At 38.6% G+C, this 25934-nt stretch overlaps 1 protein-coding gene across 1 annotated transcript in view; it reads right to left on the bottom strand.

Annotated features, from left to right (window-relative positions):
• The window catches only part of Mcf2 (MCF.2 cell line derived transforming sequence), a 95823-nt gene that overhangs the window by 66197 nt on the left and 3692 nt on the right, over positions 1 to 25934 (bottom strand). The window contains exons 2-8 of the mRNA XM_035450134.1: positions 25361 to 25475; positions 23114 to 23204; positions 7160 to 7279; positions 6175 to 6291; positions 4668 to 4817; positions 1878 to 2011; positions 1057 to 1171 (exon numbers count right to left, since the gene is read on the bottom strand). Coding sequence (XP_035306025.1) covers positions 1057 to 1171; positions 1878 to 2011; positions 4668 to 4817; positions 6175 to 6291; positions 7160 to 7279; positions 23114 to 23204; positions 25361 to 25475 — 842 coding nt within the window. The remainder of the gene's footprint in view (positions 1 to 1056; positions 1172 to 1877; positions 2012 to 4667; positions 4818 to 6174; positions 6292 to 7159; positions 7280 to 23113; positions 23205 to 25360; positions 25476 to 25934) is intronic.

The raw sequence follows: 25934 nt of genomic DNA, 5'->3' as shown, positions 1-25934 counted from the left end.
ACATCCACAACACAAAGCAGGGGGAAGTGGACATGGCTTACCTCCAGATGTGACACCCTGGAAGGAGCACATCACTTCTGCAGTATTCTAGTTGTCTACATGTGCACAATCTAATCATGAAAAGATGTTAAACAAACTCAAAATGAACAAATTCTACTTCAAAATATTAGCAGTGTAAAATATTTTTTAAATCAAAAACTGTTCTGTACTCAAGGAGATGGCATAGATAGAACATGCTAAAGGATTAGCAGACCCGAGATTAGGCCTTATATTGAAATAAAAGAGAAAAGGTATAAAGGTAATTACTGGGAACCCAATATGGCAGCACATACCAATGATCGCAGAGATCTCAAGAGACAGGCACAAGGAGTGCAAGTTCAAGGCCAGCCTGGGCTACATAATATAGAAAGATCTTATTTCCAAAGAAAAGCACAAAAATAAACCATGAAGAGGACTGATGAGATAGCTTATAGTTTGGCAGGAACATACTGCCAAACTCAATGCCTATAAGCACACAGGAGGAGGAGAGCAGCAACTCCAGCAAATGGTCCTCTAACCTCCATATACACACCCATTATTGAGTTAACTGACAAAAATAGAATAATGATGACAGACAATATAAAGGTCTTGTACTGTCATAGAATGTAGTGATTCTGATGACTGAACCATGATTCTGTAAGACAGTGTTATTTCTATAAGAAAAAATAAAAGATTTAGGAGAAAATGGCCATCCCTATAGCATGTGGTATCTAAAGATCAATGGGTATTGTTTCCTTGGAAAACTATCTTACAGCCTGAAAGCACTTTGTATTGAAAATGTTTAAAGGACGAACATGAAAGTAGAGAAAGACTCTGTCCCTGTCACACTCAATGACATGTCAGTGCTTTGTCACAGTGGAAGAAGGCTTGGATGTTAGCAGAGCTCTTCTTTGTTCCAAGTCAAGGAACTCGTCTCCTTTATTCTCCCCAGGGTGAAAACTGGCATCGTGAAAGACTGGCCTCCTGACGCTAATGAATAAGGGTCTCCATCACAAGGAAAGAACTGTTTCAACTGACCTCTTGAAAGTCTTGCTCGAACTTCCACAGCTGCACATACTGCTCCATTTTTAGCTGGTGTTTTTCCCAAAATCCATCAAAAGCAGTTTCCATATCATGCACTTGAGTCAGCAACCTTAAGGAACAAAAGCCAATGAATTATTTAAAAATTATCATTTTGGGGGCAGGTATGCAGCTAAACCTGGTCTGCTCATTAAGATTCTAAACACTTCTTCCCAGCCAACATGATGTACTGTTCTGCCATGGGTCCAAATGACAGGGTTGAGTGAGCATAGACTGAAATCTCTGAAACTGCGAGACAAAATAAATATTTCGTCAATAAGAACAAGAAAGAAAGAATGAGTGAGTGAATAAATCAATGAATCAATGATGATAGGCAAAGGTCAGGAGTGATGACACACACCTTTAATCTAATATTTAGGCAAATAAATGGATCAATGAATGATAGGCAAAGGTCAGGAGTGGTGGCATACACCTTTAATCATTAGGCAAATGAATGCAGATCTCTTTAAGTTTAAGTCCATCCCAGTTTCTATGGAATTCCAAACCAGCCAGAGTTACATAGTGAGGTCCTTTCTCAAACAAAAAAAGGAATTATAGGCAAAAATAGTCTATGACACTATGACACTTGGCTCGGGCAAAGAAAAATCAATGTCTAGGGAACTTAATTCTGCAAGCAAACTAATGTCTGCAGACCAACCCAGAGAAGAAGTTCCCAGACTTCCAGAGATCCAGAAATACTTTCATACCTAACAGCAACAAACAATGTAAAATTCCTAGTTTGAAAATATAAGTAAATTTTAAAAGAAGGGAGTGCTTACTTATTAATAGTTTGCCAGTCACCATTTATGTGCTGAGGACATTCAAGGCTTGAACTGTCAGTTTCTTCAGTGTTAGGCACTTGCAGGCTCATGAGCAGAACTTTTCCTTCTTTGGTTATAGCTGTTAAGTCACTCTATATAAAGGTACAACAGGATATGCCAGCTAGTTAGTTAGTAATCAAACATGAATGATTTGAAGAGAAGGGAATAGAGAGGTACAGAGAATGTATGGCACAGGAGATAGAAGCAATTCTAACACAGCTTTTGCTTTCCCAGTATTTCAGGATCACAGAATCTGCAAATGTGAGGCTCTATGGCCAGGGAGATGTGTGCTTACCTTTGAAGGATGCAGTGCAGACCTGACTTCAATATCCAAAACATACAAACACACAAAAAAAAAACAGGAAGATGGGCAGTGGTGGCACACACCTTTAATCCCAGCACCTGGGAGGCAGAGGCAGGCTGATCTCTGTGAGTTCAAGGCCAGCCTGGTCTACAGAGTGAGTTCCAGGACAGGCTCCAAAGCTACTCAGAAAAACCCTGTCTCAAACAAAACAAAACAGCCGGGTGTTGGTGGCACATGCCTTTAATCCCAGCAATCGGGAGGCAGAGGCAGAGGCAGAGGCAGAGGCAGAGGCAGGCAGATCTCTGTGAGTTCGAGGCCAGCCTGGTCTCCAGAGCGAGTGCCAGGATAGTCTCCAAAGCTACACAGAGAAACCCTGTCTCGAAAAAAAAAAGAGAGGAATGATGGTAAAAATTTCTAATACATGTGCCAGGGAGGTAGATCTAAACAGATCCCTGGGGCTCACTAGTCAGCCAATAGAGCCACTGAGAGGCCCTGTCTCAAAAAAAAAAGTAGGATGCAGGAAAGATGGCTTAGTGGTTAAGAGTACTGACTACTTTTCCAGAGGACCGGGTTCAATTCCCAGTACCCACATGGCAGCTCATGACTATCTGTAACTCCAGTTTCAGAGGATCTGACACACTCTTCTAGTCTCCATGGGCATTGAATGAACACAGTGCACATATAACAGGCAAGCAAAACATCCATATTAGCTAAAAATAAAATAAGAAAAAGAACGAGGTGGATGTCAAATGAGGAAGAACAATGTCCACTGGTCTCACACACATGGACCTACATACACATGACGTAAACACTCATATGAACATGAGGCTCCAAAAAGTTCCTGTCTTACAAACAGGGACTAGAGTCCCCAGCTGGTGAAATAGACGTTAGAGACCAAAGTACCAACCATGCTGTTTCTAGCTTCCTGTTACAGACAGCAAGTTCTAACCAATCTTGTTCTACTCTGTTAATATTTTTAATGTGCTCACAGAAAACCATATTAACACAGTAACAACAACCATATCAGAAATCATAGTCACAAAGCAGATTTAATGCATATTCAGAAAGGATCATATACCTTTGTTACTAATCATTAATTATTACCAATCACTTCCTGCCTTAAGTCTTCTTTTAGTTCACATCTGGATTAATTAACACCATGAAGCACATGCTTGGGAAGTCTATAAGCACAGACCTTCTTCAGAGATCTACACGATCCAAGATTTCCTTCCAAAGGTCCACAGGATGTATAGAACTATGATTACATAGTTGGCATAAAAAATAGGTAGTGTGGCAAAAGGGAAGAGCATGTAATTAACATGTGTGAGGCCCTAAGTTTAATTCCCAGCACCAAGAAAATAGAAAAAAAATCTAACTAATGTTAATAAAGCACAAACTATGTATTAAAAATCCATTGCTTGCACAGTACATACTTATGTCATTGCAGCATTCCTACAGCTGCATACAAATTAGTCATGCAAGCCAAGCCATGAGTGGTGTCACATGCCTATAACTGGTGAAAGCACAAGAATCAGCAGTTGAAGGACAGCTACAGCTGGGAGTTTCAAATCAGTTTACGCAACAAGAAACTCTGTGTCAAGCAACAAGCACAATAGGCATGCAGCAGCAGCCCGGTCGTCACCGTACTGCATAGAGGCTTTGGCTTCTTGTCTTATAACTAAAACATAGTACCCTATATAGAACTGAAAACTTCCAGGGCACCCAACATGTATATTACGGGTAAGGGAGATAAATAATACTCAGATGCCTGGTTTAACTTGTCCACATTTTCTTACATTTTGAGGAAGATGCCTCTAAAAGTCAAATTGTCAGAACTGTTCCTCTCCAACCCCAAGCAAAACTGAGTAGAACAAAATCAGTTCTCCAGGGGACTAGAAATATGTCTCAGGAGATGCACTTGCTTCTCTTCCAGAGGAGCCAGGTTCAGTTCCCAGAACCCACATGGCAGTTGACAGCCACCTGAAACTCCAGTTCCAGGGAATCTGATGCCTATTCTGGTGTCTAAAGGCACTAGGCACACATGTGGGTACATATATACACAGAGGTAAAAAAAAAACCCAGACATATAAAGTGAAAATATTTTCAGCATATCTTCCATCTTCCTTTATAAAAATCAATGCGAAATGAACACATCAAACAGCTTTCTGGAACAATAAATACCATGTGGCAGGGTACGATGGTGCACACCCATAATTCCAGAACTCAGGAAGTTGAGAGAAAAGGATTCCAAGTTTGAGGTCATCCTGGGCTGCATAGTGAGAATCCAGTTCACAAACCACCAAGAGTTTAGGATTGCAGCTTAGTGATAGAGCTTGCCTAACATTCAGGAGGCCCTGGATTCCGTTCTTAATACCACACACAAAGACTATGAGGACCAAGATAAACAGGTAAAGTGTGTGTGTTCCTTTTCTAATGAGACATACCTTCAGGAGACGATATCTTTCAGCATGAACTGCCAGAATCTCTTCTATTGAAGGAATATCATCTGGTAGCTCTGCTTCCGCCAGTTCTGTTCCAAAGGACTGCAACATCTGAGCCATTTCTTTCACTGTAACAGCAAACTTTTCTATAGCCTGTAAAAAGCCAGAGGATCTTTGATGGGAACTTGCATTTCTCTATATATGGTCATAAACAACAAACATGTACACTATGAACTCTACTAAGAAAAATGGGCTCTACCCCTGACAATTAATGCTAGCACTGCATCTGAATCTCCAAGAGACTAAAAAGCAGTGTCAAAATCCTTGAATGTGTATTTCTACATTCCTGGACTTGTTCCTTGGACACTCATGGAAACCCCTTGTAAAAGATGCCATATGCTGAATACTTAGCTATATGGCCTTGAACATCAGTGTCTTTCTTCCTTTATCAAACTTGGCCCTTAACACAACTGCTTTCTAATAACGTCACTTCTAAAGAGACATGAAGAACAGCAATGTCATTCGATATTTATTAGTTTTTGTGATCAGCACACCACAAAGCATGAGGATCGAAGGAACTGGAGGGCAAGTTGTCACAACAATTCATTGCAGGTACTGCCAAAGATCTGAAATGGTTATCCCCAAGGTGCTGTCACCCTAAAATGGCAAGGAAGGCTGCACTATTTTTTGTTTCTAAAATCAGTCCCTCGAAGGAAGACAGGGGAAATGGAGACACAATATAAACCATCTGTTAGGCATGTATCTCAAGATATTTGCTCTTTCATTTAGGACAAGGCACTGCTCACTCTAACAGTTAATCTTCATGTGAACACCCGAATTGCTGAATGAACCTGCCACATACACGGTTTGAATGAGGACTAGGAAATGTGACCCTGATTTAGTGGTCTTCATTATTTTCTTTAGAAGAGTTCTCATATCGTGAGATTGAAAGTCAAGACACTTAAACCCCAGGCTTTATTTTACTTGGGAAGCTACAGCCCTTGCCTCTTTTGAAAGTCTCAAAAACAGGACTCTGACAAAGCCTAATATCCTTGGGAGTGCCAGTAGACCAAAATGAATATACTTGGATTTTCTGAGGATCTCCATGTACCAAGCAGTGAGTCATTATCTCATTTAGAGTTCCCAAGCTCCCTATGAGGTAATATACTATCAATCTCATTTTATAGATAGAAAAAAGACTTGTAGAGAAGGTATACATTGTCCAAGATCTAAGTGCAGGATTTGAACCCAAACCCTTTGTCTCTTTGTTACTACAGAATCACAGGAAGGGATAGACAGTGAATCCCCTCTTTTCTCCCTAGGCCTCTCCTTCAATTGCCATCCATAGTGACTCATCATCATTTCTAGGTATCTCTTATAGAAGAAAACCAAAATGTTGAATGATATATTTATGTGAAAAGTAGGAGACCAAATATTGCTTTTCCCGAGTAGGAAAAAATTTCTAGATAGAAGGAAGGATAGCTGTACAGTAATGGCAGAAGCAACATACATTTCTGAAGATGATCCATTCACTGTGGCAGTACTGCAAGGTGCCGCCTAACTCAGGGGTTAATTGCTTGTCATCAATGTATGTCAGCAAATCACTAACTGAGCTCAGCATAACAACCTATGTAAATAAGCAAGAAAGACACTGTTAACTGCCCTTCAGGACAGCCCTCCATCCAACTGCAATATGAATTTCAGTGAGCACTTAGCAGACACCATCCTGCCCAAACGCTTCAAACAGTTCTTTCCTGTGCATGCCCCCACCCCACCATCTTCAGATAACAACAGTTTTTATTTACAAAACATTTCTGATGGCCAAAGTTAGCTTCTACAGAAATCCAAACACCCTAATTCTTTATCTAAAAGGTTTCATTATTAATGAGCAATCTTGTACATACACATATATGAACACACACACTCACACACACACACACACACACAGGGAGGGAGGGACAGAGAGAGACAAAGAGAGAGACAGACAGACATAGAGAGAGAGAGAGAGAGAGAGAGAGAGAGAGAGAGAGAGAGAGAGAGAGAGAGTTTCTGTGCTCAGAACAAAGCAAAAGGACTTTATGTAGTAAGTTATGATTCAGGTATCAAATTTTATGAGCATGCTATTCCAAACAATAAAAACTTATAAAGATATATTTTCAAAATAAAGACATGGTACTCTGAGTTAGCTTAGGATCATGGTATTTTGGATATATAAACTATACAAGTGAATTGAAAGTAAAAATTCCTAAGCATACACACACATAGATAATGCACACATGTATAACATATAACATATATTTTTCAAAGGGTTGACTTGTTATAAGTTGCCTGAACTAGTCATTTTTAAGAGTAGAAGCAGATGGCTGTAGGACATTTCAAGAACTACATTTTTGAGAGACAAATTTAAGTGTTACATGAACACAAGTAAAACAAACAGTATAGGATACAGAATACATAAGCATTAGAAGGACCAAAGATTCAAGCAATAATCTTACTGGTAATTTAAGCATAAAATCCTCCTGGCTAAATCGAAATCCAATGTCCGTGAAAGTCCGTTGAAGAAAACTAGTAGGCCGTAAAACCAGGACTAAGTGCAAGCTCCCAGGGAAAGAGGCCTGTAGCAAGAGAGAACAAAAGAGTGAGCGGGTACACAATTGACAAGACAAACTCCCAACTGAGCACAAATCAGAAGACATGTCATTGAAGGAAGCAAATTTTAAAGTCACAGAAGTCAGTAAAAGGCCAACATGTTTAAATGAATGGTGATAATATCTAAAACCAAGAAAATAGAAATAAAAATAACATAGGGCTATTGGACCTGACCCTTATAATGTTCCTAGTATGGAATTTTCTCATAGAAACAAAGCACATCCTAAGCTGCAAGGAATTTAGGATCTAAAGCTGTATCTTGAAGTTAGTTTTGTTTTGAATGCTTTCTTTCTTTTAGTTGATATATCAATATCTGTACTTCTTTGTGTGCTATTTGATACACACATATAATGTGTGATGATCACATCAGTAGTTAGCATATCTTTCTCCTCAACATTAATTTGTGTTCAAACTTTCAAACACTTGTAGTTATCCTGCAATTACAGGATGTAATTATCCCTGCCTTACAGGACACCAGAATTACCTCCTCCTCTTTAACTGTGCACTGCTATGGATTATCCAACCCCACTGTATGGTTCTTCCCCTCTCCCATCCCCTTCCTGTAGTAAGAGACTCCTAGTCTATGTTCCACTTTCAAGTGATCAACTTTTGTAGCTTCTACCAATGAGGGAAAATACGAAACTAGCTGTGCTGTCTTTCTGTACCTGGCTCATTTTACTCACTAAAATTTCCATCTCCAGTTCCATCCATGTTCCCAAAAGCAATGGATGGCATGTCAGTTTTGCAGCATGTATACAACATTTTATCTTATCATCCATGCATGGATATCTTGCCTGGTTTCACACATTGCCTATTGCTGACAGTGCTGCAATCAACATGGATATTCAGATATCCCTTTACAATACTTATTTCAATTTCCTGGAACATACCCATAGTGGGATTGTTGGATTATATGCTAATAGTATTCTCAATTTTTGTGAAGAAGCTGTTTTCCAATAACAACTCCAGAGTCCCATTCCTACCATGTGCAGGGGGCGTCTCCTCTGCTGTCCTCATTGTGTCAGCATGCTATTTTTGCTCTTTCGCATATTAGCCTTTCTAGCCTTCTTGTGATTTTGCTTTGCATGTCCCTGATTAGTGATGCTGCTCATATTTATACACCTGTTTGATATTTATATAAATTCTTTTAAGAAATGCTATTCCTATCATTCGCCCATTTTTAATTAGACTGGGATTTGGAGGACTGTTTTATTTTGTTTTGCTACTGATGTTGTTTTTTTTTTAAATAGTCTAGGCATTAACCCCTTAGTGGACACACAGTTTAAAATATTTCTGTTCTGTAGGCTATCCCTTCACTGTGTTCATTGTTTCCCTTATTCATTTTTGTTTCATTTTTTTCATTGTTTCCTTTTTATACTAAAGTTTTTTCATTAATCTTGTTTATCTATTTATTCTTTGGGGCCTGCATTTTTGAATATATATTTTTTCAATGACACTAATTCATTAAAGAATGCTTCCTGTGATGGAAGCAGAAGCAGACTCCCACAGCAAAACACTGAACTGAACTCGATAACCCAGTTGCAGAGAGGGAGGAGTGAAGGGTTAAGTGGTTAGGACCAGGCTGGTGAAAACCTCAGAAACCAGTTGACATGAACAAGAGGGAGCGCATGGACCCCAGACTGATGTCTGAGAGGCCAGCACAGGACTGATCCAGACCCCTCAATGTGGATGTCAATGAGAAGGCACAGCACTCTAGGGGGCCCCTGGGAGTGGATCAGTATTTATCCCTGGTGTAAGAAGGGACTTTGGGAGCCCATCCCACATGAGGGGATGCTCTGGCAGCCTAGACACATGGGGGAGGGCCTAGGCCCTACCCAGTATGATATGACAGACTTTGGGGAAGCCCCAGGGAGGGCCTTACCCTCCCTGGGGAGCAAAGGAGGGATGAGGTGAGGGCTGGTGGGGGGTTGGGGGGAAGGGAAGGGACAGGAAGAAGGGATTGCCATGTGAAGCAGCTTTGTTTCTAATTTGAAATAATAAAAAAAAATCTCTTGGAAAAAAAGAATGCTTCCTCTATTTTTGCTAGTGTTAATAGTTTCATAGTTTTGAGTTTTTGTATTTAAGTCCTTGATCCAATTTGAACTATTATTTTATGGTGAGAGACAGGAAACTAGTTTCATTCATATATATACATCTTCACTACCATTGATTATATGTGCTCTTGGTTCTTTTTGTTGAAAATCAGTTGACAATAAATTTCTGGTGTTTTTTCCTTTCCATTGGTCTATATATCTGCTTTTATGCCACAAATTTGCTGAAAGTGAAGTAAATTGTATTTATTTCCAGCAAAAATGAAAAGAGCAGTTAGTGGTGGCACACGCCTTTAATGCCAGCACTCAGGAAGCAGAGGCAGGAGGATCGCTGTAAGTTCTAGGCCAGCCCGGCCTACAAGAGCTAGTTGCAGGACAGCAAGGGCTACACAGAGAAACTGTCTCTGGAAAAAAAACAAACAAAAAAACAGATAATGGAGCAGCCAAATGGTTCCACAGCTAAAGGCAGTGGTGATCTGAGTTCCATCCCCAGAATCCACATGACATTGGAAGGAGAAAACTGACTCCAATAGGTATCAGCACCCCACAATACACATACTATACACACACACACACACACACACACACACACACACACACACACACACCATAATAATGATAAACTTTATAAGAAATTTTAAAAAACAGAATTAGGAGGCAAGTCCTTGGGATAACCCAAAAAGCCAAAGGGAGCAGAAATATTATCTAACTATACTAAGCAATTGATGAAAACTATTATCATAGAATCACATTTTTGTTTTCAACCAAGGAAGTCTTATTTTCATCACTATGTGTCCACTGCATACATTTAAATGAAAGATTACCAAGTGGTTTCGGGCACTGAGTATACACAAATTTATTAAATGCTTTTCTTCCCCAAGAAAATGACAGTTTAATAACTGAATTTACTAGCATGGCAAGTCAAAAAATAAAACAAAAGAATTAGAATAATGTACACAGGAAGCAATATCACAACAGTTGTAAGACATAAGAGGGTCAAAATACCCTTGAAGAAAAAAAGGAATTAATTGAATAAAAATGCCATCTGAATTTTTCAGTATTTCCTTGGCTTCTAGAAAAACAGGCTAGCACACAGTAGGCAGTTGTTCTAGCTTTTGTTTCTGTTGCTGTGATAAAATATTCTGACTAAAAGTGATTTAGGGTTTAGAGTTTGTTTATAATGCCAGGTTACAGTCCATCATGTGGGGAACTCAGAGCCAAAAGAACACAGGGAAACAGGTCCCAGCCCCAGTCAAAAGGGGAGAGAAAATGAATGCACCACTATGGCTTGTTTGCTCATCTCACCTTCTCCTCTCTTATACAGTCTGCCACGGGGATAGTGGTGTCTAAAGTGAGCACAGTCTTCCCCCATTAACAATCAAAACAATCTTCCATAGGTCAGGGTGATCTTTGTAATTCCTCATTGAGACCCTCTTTCTGGAGGATTATAGATTGTGTCAAATTGACAATTAAGACTAATCATCACTGCAGTGAAAACAATTGCTACATAAAGGAATTCCAAAGTAAAAAAAGAAAAAACAGGGACTACTATGCAAAATTGTCTATGAAAAGAAATAGCATGTCCAACATAGTAAATAGCATGGTCACCACATATTAAATGCCTACTGTATGCCAAATATTTAGCCAACACTTATAGTTCTACTTCACCATAGTTCGGGGACTGAGAGAAGTTGCTCCTTTTACAAATAAAGTGCAGCTCAGAGTGTTTAAGCATAACCCATGAAGCCACATTTGAGAGCTGAGTAATCCAGATGGAAACAAAAAAAAAAGCATGTTTCATGAAGGAAGGCAAGATTCTGGTTGCTTTCTATAGGGAAGGAGGGAAGAAAGGTCTCATCTGGGAGTACAGTCATCAACCTCAAGAGGGAAGATTAAAGCATAAGAAAGCAAACTATGTAAAAAATGTTTCAAGCATACTCATTGTAAGCTTAAGACAGTACTAGTGATTGAACAACGCTAAAAAAAAAAACAAAAGCAAAAGTAACAATGAGTTTATGAGAACTACCTGTACCCCCTGTTCAATTTAGTTCTCCAGTTAAAACTACTCTAAAAAATAAAGTCTGTAAAACAGAAAGTAACATTATTGAGATATGAAACTTAGGTCTCAGGGTTGGGAAATAAGTCAGAGGACCTAAGTCAGACAGCTCACAAGTTATCTGTAAGTCCAGTCCCAAGGGACCTGTCACCTCCTTCTCAACTCCTTAGGCACATTCTGACAGACACTCATAAACGTAAAAACAATGTCCTCGAAGAAATTTAAGGCCAGCTTGGTCTACATAGGAAGTTCCAGACCAACCAGAGCTACATAGGGAGACCCTGTATAGAAAGTGAGAGGGGGGAGTGGGAGGGGAGGAAGGAGGCGGAGAGGAAGGGGCAGGAGAGGAAGAGAAAGACAAAAATGGCTCAGTGATTAAGAGCACTGGCTGCTGTCCCAAAGGACCCAAGTTCAGTTCTTAACATCCACATCAAACATCTTATAAGTGTATCTAACTCAAGTTCCAGGAAACCCAAAGCCCTCTGCTGGCCTCTGAGCATCTGTACAAACAGGTGCATGCACACTTGGGCAAGTGGACATACACACATTCAGACACACACAATCAAAATATATAAAATACTAAAATGAAATAAAATTTAAAAAAACATTGAATCATGGAGGAGTTTGATTTCTTGTTTCTCTTGAGAAATCAAAAACTAGACAGTGCTTGGACCCATTTTCCAACATGACAACAACTGACTAGGGCTGACTAGGGTGTCCATCTTTGGATGTGCTCTTGTTAACCACAGTGCTCACTACTTCCTGTTGCTCCGCAACATAAAGGAAGTGTGCTGGGAGACATATGCTACCATTTAGGCTCTATGTTAACTAAATCCTCACTACCTCCCATTTACACTGTCTTCCTCACTTATGGCACAGGCATTTCAATTTGTCACCTTTGCTTCACATTTCAGGCTTATGCACTGAACTATAAACTGATTCTTGTACCATTCCCATTACGCTTCTCCAAAATTTTGTTGTTCACAGAGTCTGGTTTTCCAGTTCGGTAAAGGATTTTAATTCTGTCTGATACTTGATAAAAATCTTCGAGTGCAAGTTTCTTATTGCTGCTATGATTGCTAAAGCTTAGTGATTAAAACAACACAAATCACTCTGCTGGAGATCAGAAGTCCAAGATTAGTATCACCGAACTAAAATCCAGGCATCCCAGGCCCAGGCTGTGTTCCTTCTTGAGGCTCTAGATAAGAATCTATTGCCTTGACATTTTCAGGTTCTAGGGACTGTTGATCACCTCTTTGGTTTATGGCCTTGCAATGTTTTGACACTTCTGTGACTACATCTTCTCTGACGCTTCTCTACTTCCTTTCCTTTTTCAGGATACTCAGGATGGAACCCAAGGCCTCATACATGCGAGATCAGATCTCTACTACTGAGCTAAACCCCAATTCCTCTCATTTTTAATAATGAAGATCTTTGTGATTATGCAAGTCCTACCCTGGAAATTTGGGATAATTTCCCAATCTCAGGATTTTTTATTATCAATGATGGGGTCTCATGTATCCCAATTTGGCTTTGAATTTTGTGCCTTGAAGTTCTGATCTTCCTGCCTCTAACACTCTAATACAGGTATGTGCTACCACATCTAGTTCATGTTGTACGTCTGGGTATAACCAGGATGTTGTGCATGCTAGACAGACAGTCTACCAATTGGGCTACGCTCCTAGCCTCCTCAAGGTTCTTCATCACACTAATCACACTATACAGTTCTTTTTACCTTAGCCTATTCATAGGTTTGGGGGATCAGGGCATAGACACACAGAAATTGATTGTTCAGCTCACTATACTCAGTTTCTCCAGCTGTTAAATGAAGATGGAAATGGAACCTCTTCACATTAAGAAGTTAGCAGAGTGTTTTAATGATGCTCACTCTGAGTGTGAGTCTCAGTACAAGCATTTAGTAAATACTACTCCTGCCCTTGCACCCTTAAGGCTTAAAGAAGTCCTGAAAACAAGTCTTTTAAAATATATCTGCTTTACATGTAATGTTTGCTTGGTTGCTTGTTTGTTAAAGAGTACACGTGCTTGGAATTTACGGTGATTTCCTAGCATGCATGAGGTCCTGGGTACATTCCCCAACACCACAAAACAACAAAAACATAATCTGAAAAAAAAGAGGAGCTACAAAAGTATCCATGCAAAGTTGTAGATTCACTTTTTACAAGACAATTTGTCAAGTACCTGTTCAGGGCTGACTAAGACAACAGGTCTAGGTTTGAAAACTCACTGTACTTGATTTGCATGTGAACATGGAAGATATAATTAATATGCCTGGTCTGAACTGCATGCTTCAATTTCATAAAACAAATAACTGATAAATCAGATAACTGTTTACTATAACTCACTTGTTAAGTAGATGTATAGCTATTGCCCTCAAATGCCTACTAAATTTTAGATTAGCTATTGACTTAGCATAATATCTACAAAGGTAATTTCAGAAGCATTCTATAGTGAAAAACACTGCAAGTGTAACTCTCTAGGCAATAAAGGAATAGCTCATGTTTTCATGGTACAAATTTCTTTAAAATGACATCTTTGAAGTTTTTCTCCCTCAGCACTATACTGAAAAAATCCTAAGAAGAACTTCACTTTTCTAGTCCTCAGGAATTATTGGATACTAGAAATGCATTTGGAACCAGTGTTTAGAATAGAGGCAGAGAATGGTTTCTCAAATGAAGAGAGGATTAACTGAAAAATGGCCCCTTGGGGGAATTGAGATTTGGATAGCCATCCAACTTAGGTCCATTTATTTTATATTTTATTTATGTGTGTTTGAGCAAAAGAGAGGGGGAGAGAGAGAGAAGGAGAGAGTATTAATATATGTGCAGGAGTCCAAAAAGACCAAAAGAGGCTACCATATCCCCGGGAACTGGAGTTATAGTAGGCTATGAGCAACCTGACAGGGTTGCTGGGAATGGAACTCAGGTCCTTTAGAACAGCAAGTGTTCTTAACTACTGAGCCATCTATCTAGCCTCTAGTTTATGCCTATTTCTAATCGGGGTTTAATGCATTGATTTAACATTACATTCTTCATTTACCTACTCATGACTATCACACTCAATTCTCTTTCTGTGGTGTAGCATTCATTGTCACTTCAATGTTTATGGATGAACTGTTAAGGCTCCCCAGTTGTGCTGGGTATACTGGCTCATATCTGTAATTCTGGCATTCAGGAGCCCATCCTGAGCTAACATTCTAGGCTAGCTTGAGCTGCTTACTAAGACACTGTGTCAAAAATAACCAGTTGTGAGTATCATTGCTCCAAGACTCTAGGTTTTATTGTGGTTTAAGTTGGTTGGTTGGTTGGTTTCTTTTTAGACATCTTACTGTGTCACTTCTAGCTAGCCTAGCTAAAACTTGCTATGTAGATCAAGCTGGTCTCAGATTCAGAGATCTGGCTATCACTACTTCTTGAGTGCTGGAATTAAAGGTATGCACCACCATGTCTATCAAAACCCATATTTTCAGAGGGGAAAATAAACGATAATTTTATGAAAATGCTGTAAAATATAAACAAAACACATCTGTAGGCTACAATCACTGGATGAAAACACTCATATATCTGATCATAGGCCAATATAAATAATATATATATTCACTCTCCTTTCTGTTCTTGGTATGAGAATCTAGATGGAATAGAGAAATCTGGAGAAAATTTAAACTGACAGGCCATGCAGATTAAGATTAATTCACCCAAAATGATTAATTTGTCCATGTTTATGTGGGCATAGATATAGGAAGGAGAGCTAAAGTATCTTATTCTCCATACACAGAAATGCTTATAACTAAGAATTGCAAGATAATACATTTTAAATGAGCAGTTTAATGGAAACAATCAAACAGCATATCATAACAGATATGCAGAGCACAGCAATCACAGACCATGACCACTGAGCTGTGATGTTTTAGTTTAGTAATACAGCATTTCTAAATGCTTTAAGAATATCTAATATGTATGGTTATATAAACATGAAAAAGCACAATTTCTATTTTCTCCAAAATTAAACTCTACACTCTACATCTATAAATCATTTTAAGAATTTGTCAAAACAGCAAAGAGAAGTAGCCATAGGTAAGTCTTATTTTATTTGTATACCATGCATAATACATAAAAACAAAAGAAAGAAAGGCTGCTTGAGAAGAATCAGCACTGGTTTGAGTTTCTTGCAGACATTTTTATCTTTTGATGTTCCAACATGTAGCTACTTAGAGGCACTTATGTGTAACAGGATCATGCTGTCCACTGTCACAGGGCCTGGAATCATGTGCCCAACCACTCACTGCTCACAGCCCAAACCCAGCCATCTGCAGCAACTCTTCCTAGGTTTTCAAGAAAACAGACCCCAAACACATTCTCTATTATTTTTCCCTCCTAGAGAACAGACACTCATGCCAACCCCAGGACTGCCCACGTACATGGTCATCATTCACTAATGTATAAACCTGGCATGCCATTTAACTATTAAAGTCCTCAAAGTAAAATTATTTAATATTCTTTTGTGTGATACTTTTAGGCAGGCAATTCTCTCACCCTATGGGGTTGCTATCTATTTCGTCATTTAAAAAAATCATATGGGCATTCTGCCTGCATTTATGTGTGTATACCATGCATATGCCTGTTGTCTAAAAAAAGCTAGAAGAGAGCATAGGATTCTTCATGACTGGAATTACAAATGGTTGTGAGGTGCCGTGTAGATGTTGGAAACCAAAACCAAGTGTACTCTGGAAGAATAGCCAGTGCTCAACAGCCTTTGAGCCATGTCTCCAAAGGTTAGTTATTTCTTCAGAAATGTTCAGAGTGTGTCACACACTACAAAGTGTCGTTTAATTACTATAAAAAGTGGTTTGTGTTCCTATGGCATTTCTTTTTAACCTTTTTGGCAAAGAAAGGCGGTAATATTAAGGGCCCTTGACTGAAAGGCATTACCTACACTGTAGACTTGTTTCACACACTGTTCAAATTAGCCTTCCTACTATTGTATCACAGTAGGTATTATCCCTTCTTATAGATGGGAAAAGTGAATCCCAGTGGGTAAACAGTGGTGCTGAGGCCTTTCTGGAACATAAATAGGTTTTTATAGACATTTAGCCATATATACTCTTTGCAATTTAGAAATGAATTCATTTGCCTATAAAATGGTACCAGTAACAATTTTTGAAGTTATGGAAAACAATCTAGCATCATGTAGCCCATGGAACGGAAACCTTATAGTCTAATATGACAGAATATGATGTCATGGAAAACCCCATGACCTGGAGCTATAGAAAGGGGCTTTCTATGACAAGAGCCACTTCAATTATCTCCCCTACTCCAACCCTATCCCCACTCTTCAAGAGTACAGAACATATGAGTTACTTCAAGTGTTGCCCAGCAACTTGCCAAAAGCCCTGGAGAGCAGGACAGTCCTAAGCAATACCCCTTCCTTGTGATTTGTCCCTTTTATCACATGTATCTCTTCTAATCCCCTCCTCATCACTCAGCTAATCATTCAATTTCCACCAGGTAATCAGTTTAATCCTCTCTTGAGACTTTACATTCTGTTAGACCATCTTGTTAGGCCCACCATAGCCTCCAGAATCAGCCAAAATCCAAAAATCCTTTCCAATTAAGCCATTTTGTCACTAACTAACAGGCCCAAATTTTTCACTTTAGTCAAGCAAAGCAAATTTTCCTACCACTATAGCTCCAGGCTTCAGAATCAATCCAATCAATTACATTTTAAGATACCTGTTCCTAGGGGGCCACTTAAAGTAATTCATTTAAGGGACATTAAAGTCATGGGAAAAATTCAGAGAAAGGTAACAGAAGTGCATGTAGTGCAAACAAATGGCATCTGCCATGGAAGGCCTTCCCCACTTCCAGCTTGAAGCTCTTTGGAAATAGATATTTACAACTATACTTCACTCTCTACTAGACTGAGAGTGCCTTTAGCCAGTAGCTCTTACATATTTGCCATGGAAACTGGTATCATAGGGAACACAGTGAAGACGTGTCTATTCAGTTGCTATCTGTGTGCTGAATATGTGTATATTAAAGTGTGTATACACAAAACTAAGTTCAGCTTTGAGAAAAAATGCATGCATAGAAAAGAATTAGGAACTTTTCAAAAGGAAAAGTCAAGGCACCTTTGATACTAAAACTGCTACTATCAGTTCCACACAACATTGCAGAAACACACATAGAGACATTTTATATGCATCATAAATTGTCTGCTAAATGTCTGAAGCAATTATTCTCATAACATAATCATGTATAGGACTGGATACATAACTTTACAAAAATAAATATGATTTTCAAAGAACATTCTATGCTAAAAACCCTTATTACAAAAATTATTTACTCAACTATTGGCATTTGCGATCACTCAGCAATAATGCAATTCTTTACTTTCCTTGTCCTGGGTTGGATTTTAATTTAATTGAGCCTTTTCTATAAGTAATTTTTAACTTTTCATTCTTGTGTATGCTACCTCAATACTTTGTATCTTAAGCCCTCACAACAATAACTGTTGTTTGTTTGTTTTTTAAAGGTGACATTTAATGACTTGTGGATGACTGGTTTGTTGTTAATTTGGCCTGGGTTATTTCAATGTTTCTCTAAAACAAATCTGCAGATCATGTTAGAGAATCTCTGGGTAATTTAGAGAATGAATGAATGAATGAATGAATGAATGAATGAATGAATGAAAATGTAGGTAGGAAAGTTTATGGAAGTTAACTGAAGGAGGGTCTTGAAAATTTTAGCTTATGTTAGAAAACAAGCCACTTTCCAGTCCCTTAACACAGTTGGCAATTGGTAGAATTTTGCCCCTTGAAAGTGAACGTTTATAAAAGAATTGGAATTACAAAAATTTCCTGTCATTACAGATGTTTAAATGTTTCCACTTTTAAAGTGACAGCTAAGTAGGGCTGCCTCTTTAGATAGTGATGAAATCGCCTCCAGAACCATCCAGGATATCACACTCTACTTGACTGGTGTCAAAAAAAAAAAAAAAAAGCATAAGTCCATTTGTTCGGTATTCTTTTAACTAGTGATTTAAAGCTATGCAGGCAAACAATTTTAAATTGCTAATACACTCTTAAACAAATAACATGACCAACAATGCTCTCTGATAAACTTGATGACATTTAGATTTGGAAGCAATATTCTACGTCTTTTCCTTAAATTACCCTAGGCCAGTCTCACAGTAATCACATCAAAGCAATTGACGAAAATACAAGATTCCATCCTCCCCATCTGTCCTTAAAAGCCCCCACTCAGCAGTTTGTGCTGTAGCACCATGCTGCAGCATCCCTGCACTTGAACTTGGGAATAGGCTTTCCAGGACTGCAGGCAGAGCCCTTACCGCATTCCTTCTGAACCTCATCTTGCCTCTCGGGGGATTTGCTTCTGCCATCTCGCCTATACACAATTACACTCTTCTTTTCCGATTGTCAACGAAACATTGATGAAATACGAGCTGCTTCTTGGGTGGTATTTAAAACCAGCAGCCAAAAATCTCTATCAAACAAAGCTACGGCTGCTTCCATTACCACCGCGGCAGAGCTGAAAAAAAATCCACTATCCCTGATTAGTCAGCTGACAGATCCTTCCCTGCTGCTCATTGTAATTCAGAGTTGACACAGTCCCCCAACTACTTAGCCTGATTGAACCTTGTGGATTAGCCTGTGCTGGACTATTCAAGAAGATCAGGCATGTCCTAAGAGTGGAAGGAGAAAAGAAAAACACTCTCCTCCTTAGGAACAGGCTGGATGGGACTGGCTTGCCTCTGCGTAGTTAGAATTTTTTAAGGTGGAATGCTAAGATTCTTTGTGAAGGTAGTACTCACTGATATCTTGTCTTGTCCTGCTCTGAGACTTAAACTTCAATTCCATATTGTTTTACTACATTCTATTCTGGGTTTAAGTGTTGAGAAAGGTGGCAGTTTATGACATTGTATCCTGATAATCTTGGAAGAACAGAAGATGCATGCAAACTTTTTAAGATGGAGAAGATTCTTCCTCAAATTAACCTTCCCCCAAAATAGCTAAAGACAGCATTTTGAATGTTCTTACCACAAAGAAATGATAAATTTTAATGTGATAGATATGCCACTATACAACATAACTGTGTGTGAAAGCATCACATTTGGCCCTATTGATGGATACAATTTTTTTCTTTTGTTTTTTGAGACAAGGTTTCTGTGTGAAGCCCCATCAGTTCTGGAACTCTCTCTGTAGACCAACCCATGAACTCAGACATCTGCGTGCCTCTGTCTCACAATTACTGGGTATGAAGGCTTACACTACCTGGTGTGGCCACAATTATTTTTTTAGTGTTCATTTGTATGTGTGACCCTGAGTATATGTCTATATATCACATTTAAGAGCCCACAGAGGTTAGGAAAGACGTCAAATCCCCTAGAACTGGAGTTATAGATGTTTGTGAGCCACCATGTGGGGGCTGAGAACTGAACCTGGATCCTCTGCAAGAACAGCAAGTACTCTCAACTGCTGAGCCATCTCTCCAATCTCATACGTACAATTATTATGTGCCAATCGCAATAATTTCAAATGCTTCTCTCATTGATTATGAAACCTAACCTGCCTACTCTCATTTCTTTTGGAAGCTGCAAGTTAAGGTCTTCAAATTGAACTATATAGCTATCTTACTGAAAGTCATAGACCACATGGGGTTGTAACTCAGTGATAGCACACATGTAGCCCTAGGTTCTATCCCCAGGACCAGAAGAAAAAGGACGAATGTTAAATAGACTACAAAAAGCCCTGTTACACAATGGTTACCTTTACCAGAATATTTTTACAAAATGTTAACTTGACCTCATGAAATCGGCTGCTGATCAATAGTCATCTTTTTAAAAAATAGATTTAGATTTTTTTCATACACTTTATTCTGATTACAGTTCAGTACTCATCTTTATCCCGTCAATAGTCATCTTTACTTCAAACAGCATCTGGTAGCTATTGATAGTTGAGATACAATATCTAATGTGAACTTGAGCATGAGTGTATAAACTATATCAAGAGCAGAAACATCCAAAATGCTAAAAAAAAAAAATAGGGTTAAAGAGATGGTTCACTGGTTAGAAACACTAACTTCTCTCTTGAGGACCCAAACACAATTCCTAGCACCCAAGCCAGATGGTCCACAACCACAACCATAACTCCAGTTCCAAGGGAACCAACATCTGCTTTTGGACCCCTTGAACACCAACACTCACGTATTCAACACATACATAATTAAAAACGAAACAAAGCTTTAGAAAGAAGAGAAATTGTGAAAAACAAACATCTAAACAATTGCATCTCCAGAACAATCTGTTTTGTGTGAGTGTGGTGATTTGAATGAGACTGTCCCCCATTGTCCCCCATAGTATATTTGGACACTTGGTCCTCGGTGGCATTGTTTGGGGAGATTAAGTAGGTGTGGTCTTGTTGAAGGAAGTGAGTCACTGGAGGTGGGCTTTGAGAGTTTAAAGACTCTCATGATTTCCAACTTTTCTCTCCTGTAGGGAAAATTCCCACATACCTGTAGCACTGAACATGCCCATTTAGGCGTGGTCACAGGTATGTAGAAGGGATGGGATAAAAGAACTGGTCTCAAAAGGCTGGCAAGACTAACCTGGCTTTTCAGTGTAAGTAATTTTCCACAATAAAATACCAATATCATTCTTATTTAGTATCCTGTTATATTTCCATTTCACTCTCCTCTTCAGATTGCAGTTCAAGATGTGAGTTCTCAGCATCCACTTCCTGCCACCACATCTGCCAATTCATGTCATGATTCCCTGCCATGATGTGCTCTTAGCCCTCTGGGACCATAAGCCCAAATAAACTCTTTCTTCTGTAAGTTGCTTTGGTTGAAGTATCTTATCATAGCAACAAAAATAGCTAATACAGTGTGTGTGTGTGTGTGTGTGTGTGTGTGTGTGTGTGTGTGTGTGTGCGCACACGCACGCGCATACATGCAGGCACACAAATGCATGCACAGAAACCAAAAGAAGATGTTGAGTGTCCTACTTTATCACTCTGCCTTGCTCCATTCAGACAAATTCTGAAGGACCTGGTGCTAGGCTACCAGCCAGCAAGTCCCACTGACTGTCCTGTTTCCACAGCTTTTTACATGGGTTCTGGGAGCTTTAACTCATGTTCTTATGTCTGTATAGAAAGTGCTCTTATACACTGAACCATCTCCCCAGCCTTATATTTTGTTTTCTTAGAGACAAGGTCACAAAATAGCCAGTTACATGACACAAAGTCCTGTACCCTTAATTTTTCTTAATTTGAACAAGAAACAAGGCATTACTCTCTACTGATCTCAAGTTCATAAGACAAGGCAAATAATAGTTTTTTATTTCATTGTATACCATTGATACAATTCAATAGTACATCAAGGGCAGATATATTCACCCCCAAGGAATTTATCTTTTAAAAAACACTGAATTTAGCTGTTTATAATTCATGCAAACAATTATATAAAGCAGCAGGGAGGGAGGGAGGAAGGATACTACTTAGGATTCAATTCTTATTCTGGGTTTTTAGTGACAGCATCACACACCATTTCAAAAGATAGTATATCCATGGAATCTAAGTTTATATGAGATAAATTTTGATGCCTGATGACAGTGGAGAGAGTGAGTTGTGCAATAGCATGTACACACTGTTCATGCACAGAATAACAGATCAATTCTTTGTTCTTCCAGCTAATGATATAATGTGACTAGCTGCTTCAAGTTCCTGCCACTGTGACTTCTTTACTATGATAGATGATAGCCTAGAAGCATGAGTATTCATCCTTCTGCTTTCAGAGAGTTTTATGACAGCAAAAGGAAAGGAAATTAAGATGCACTATTAATGATTAAATACCTGCTGTAAACAAATAGTAGAAAACCACTACTAAATGGCCCTCAAATAAGGAAATGGATATGAAATGGATGATATTTTTCCCTTTGCTAATATGTCTACTATAGCAAAAACTGCTGACTCAGAACTTCAACAACCTCAATATCTTTCATGCCTTTGCAACTAAATAAACTTCCTCTGGTGGGAGTGGACTGAGTCAGTCAGGAGACAGAGAACTGCAGACCACAAGAGCAAGAAATTCTGATGAGCTATTACATGTGACTTGACAAGAGATAACAATAATATACTATCCCATTCAAAGAGCTAGAATGGATTTTCACTACAAAGGAACAATAAATATTTGAGAAGACATGCTTTTCTCAATGTAAGCATTATACAATGTGTAGATTATGAAACTTCACATGATTACCAATAAATGTGAACTCATATTTTATATATCTGCTTAAAAAACAACTATCATATCATTTATTATATCAAATATTGCATCATTTATTGCTGAGTTTTCTGTTTGTGTAAAATAAATAGAAACAAAAATTTAAATGAAAAGAAAAAGAATTTATCATGGTTGATTATATTGGAATCTCAAAGAAAAAGTACAGTGAGTGCCAGCAACTTGGCTCTGATGGAGAATGTGGGCACCTGAAATTCCCATAGACATCCCACTAGGACTTATATCTCAAGTCCTTTACTGAGACCGCAGAATCTTCCCACGTTCCTTCTCATTATATCAATACCAATATTTATTGTCTCCACTAATATCCAAATAATCCATACTTTCATAAGAAGATGCTGTAGAGTACATGGTACTTACTGAGATTTTCTGGAGGGAAATTTTGAGGGAAGACCATGTATCCAGTCTTCGATCCAGAATAATAGTAAATCGGGAGTCAGGGACACTTTGTCTACAAGAGAAGAAGAATTTTGCTATTTATGACTATTTGTTTGACAATTGATGTTTAACTGAAGCCAAGTTTGGATTTGAAAGTGCTATCTTAGTCAGAAGTATTGGTGCATGCTTTTCAATCGCAGCACTCAGGGTGGCAGAGGCAGTTCAATCTCTGTGAGTTTGAGGCCAACCTGGTCTACAGAGTGAGTTCCGGGACAGCCAGAGTTACACAGAGAAACCCTGTCCCAAAATAAACCAAAAGAAAAGGTGCTGTTTAAAAATTATTTTACATTTATATTCCCCTATTTACTATTACTTTCTTTTTCAATACTAACTTCAATCTTTTAAAAATAGAAAAATGAGGAGGCTGGACAGATAGCTCAGTGCTTAAGAGTACTTGTTCCTTTTGCAGAGGTCCTGAGTTTGATTCCCAGCCCCTATATTAAGTGGCTCACAACCACCTGTAACTCTAGGTTCAAGGGATCCATCACCCTTTTCTGGCTTCCACGTGAACACACACCGACATGGCATTCACTCACACACAAACACACACACATATATAAAATATAATGAAAATACATAAAATGAAATAGGAAATTGTTATATGACAAAGACGGATTAGGAAAATGGGTTTGGAATCCTGAAATGTTGGTGGTGAGAAAACTCAACAGGTTCTGCCTTTCATAACACCAAGCTTAACTTCACACAGCAATCTATCAATGATTTTTTCGTTCACTTGAAAAATGTGTAGTTAAATTTATTGTTTTTCACTGCAGGCTGCTCTTTGAGTTTGAAGGAAGGCAGTTTAATGGAAAATGTAACTTTGATTTATCCTAAAAATACTTTTAAGCTTCAATAGGTACAATATAAATTTACTCTTCTAACGCTCGATTTTTGTTCGTAAGACTCTTCAAATAAATTGTGTTCTCTATTCTTTAGGGTTAGTAAATGAAAACTGCTTCCTTCAAACTGGTATCTTGGCCGGGTGTGGTGGCACAGGCCTTTAATCCCAGCACTCTGAAAGCAGAAGTAGGCAGAGCTCCATGAAATGTGAGGCCAGTCTGTTCTACATAGGAAAGTGTGCTAGCCATCTGGGTCTACAAATTATGGCCCTGTCTAGAAGGACAGATAGATGATGGATGGATGGATGGATGGATGGATGGATGGATGGATGGATGGATGGATGTGTAGACAGATGATAGATTGATAGATAGATAGATGATAGATTATGTTCAACATAAACAATCTCTAGTGTATGTGTGTGTGTATGTGTAAAGCATTGGGTACCCTCTTCTGTCCCTCTCCACCTATTCTTTTGAAGTGAGATCCTTTCCCTAAACATGGGGCTCACATTTTCTTGGCTAAGCTGGAAACAAAAAAGGCCCAGAGATTCTGCTGTTCTGCCTCCTCATAGCTGATGTGTGAGACACCTGACTTGTTATCTGGATACTGGGATTTGATGATAAGTGGCCCTAATGATTATAACAAGCACTCTTACTGTTGAGAAATCTCTCCAGCCCCTCTAAAGCTTTTAAATTTTTCATTTTAACACACACTAGTGTCAACTGATTTTATTATCAAATTAGCCTGCCTAGTAGCTCCCAACACCATTGCTGTATGTAGTCCTTGGACAATGGGGAAAACAGCTTTCTTCACTGTTGACTAGTAAAGTATTCTTTTACACATGAATGCCAGCACTTCTAGAGTGCTACATATGTTTACATAGCTCCTCAGCATATTTACATATTTTCTCCTCAGGATATATTTTGTATCCTCACTCTAGATTTTACAGCATATTTTTAAATATATTTAAAATTTAGCCAAGAGGGGGTGGCACATGCTTTCAATCCCAGCACTTGGAAGGCAGAGATAAGCAAATGTCTATGAGTTCAAGGCCAGCCTGGTGTACACAGTAAGTTCCAGGATAGTCGGGGCTACATAGAGAAACCCTGTCTCGAAACATAAAACAAAACAAGTGAACAAACAAACAAAAAAAGAATTTAAGTAGCTGTCAGCCTCCTCTTTTGTTATGTTTATCTACTTTAGGTGAAGTTTACTTACTATTCACAGAAACAATAATAAGAACTATACTAATAAGCAATCTTCATCCTAAAACCTTCAAGTGGTTATTTGACATAAAACAAAATTTTAGAATGCAGTGAAATACTATACCTTGCAATAGATGTCAAGTAATTGAGCACTTTTGAAATTACATCCTCTGGTATACATCTGAAGTTACAGTTTTCTGGAAATGTAATGATCCAAGCATTGTCCCTTCCCCGGCCACCTAAAAGCCAAATCAACCAAATAATCAATTGACTGGGGGTAATCCAGATTTTATGGGAATCGTAATTTCCATATAAACCAAAACAACAATAAGAATAATCTAGCAATGTGGTTCCTAAAACAAAAGCAAAACAAGAAAAACAAAGAGGAGAAAATGAATGAGCAAGTAAGACATAAATTTCATGTGATATGCATAACAAATATGGCTGAAGAAACAGAAGATCTGCCAAGTTGGACAACCAAGAAGATTAAGAAACTACAGTGTACACTAGGGTTGTGATCCTAAATTCCAAATGAGAAATTAACAGTGGAAAACTTCATAAAACTGAGCACAATAAATCATGGTAAGCAGGAAAGAAAACGATCTAAATGTTAAAATTAAAGTTCAAATCAGGGCTGAAGAGTTAGATACGTAGGCAAAGTGCTGTCCATACACGCATGGAGTATGGCAGTAGATCCT

This window comes from Cricetulus griseus, chromosome X (genome assembly GCF_003668045.3).
Source record: "Cricetulus griseus strain 17A/GY chromosome X, alternate assembly CriGri-PICRH-1.0, whole genome shotgun sequence".
Classification (NCBI taxonomy): Eukaryota; Metazoa; Chordata; class Mammalia; order Rodentia; family Cricetidae; genus Cricetulus; species Cricetulus griseus.
Note: the sequence above shows the minus strand (reverse complement) of the source record. Positions and strands in the feature narration are given on the sequence as shown.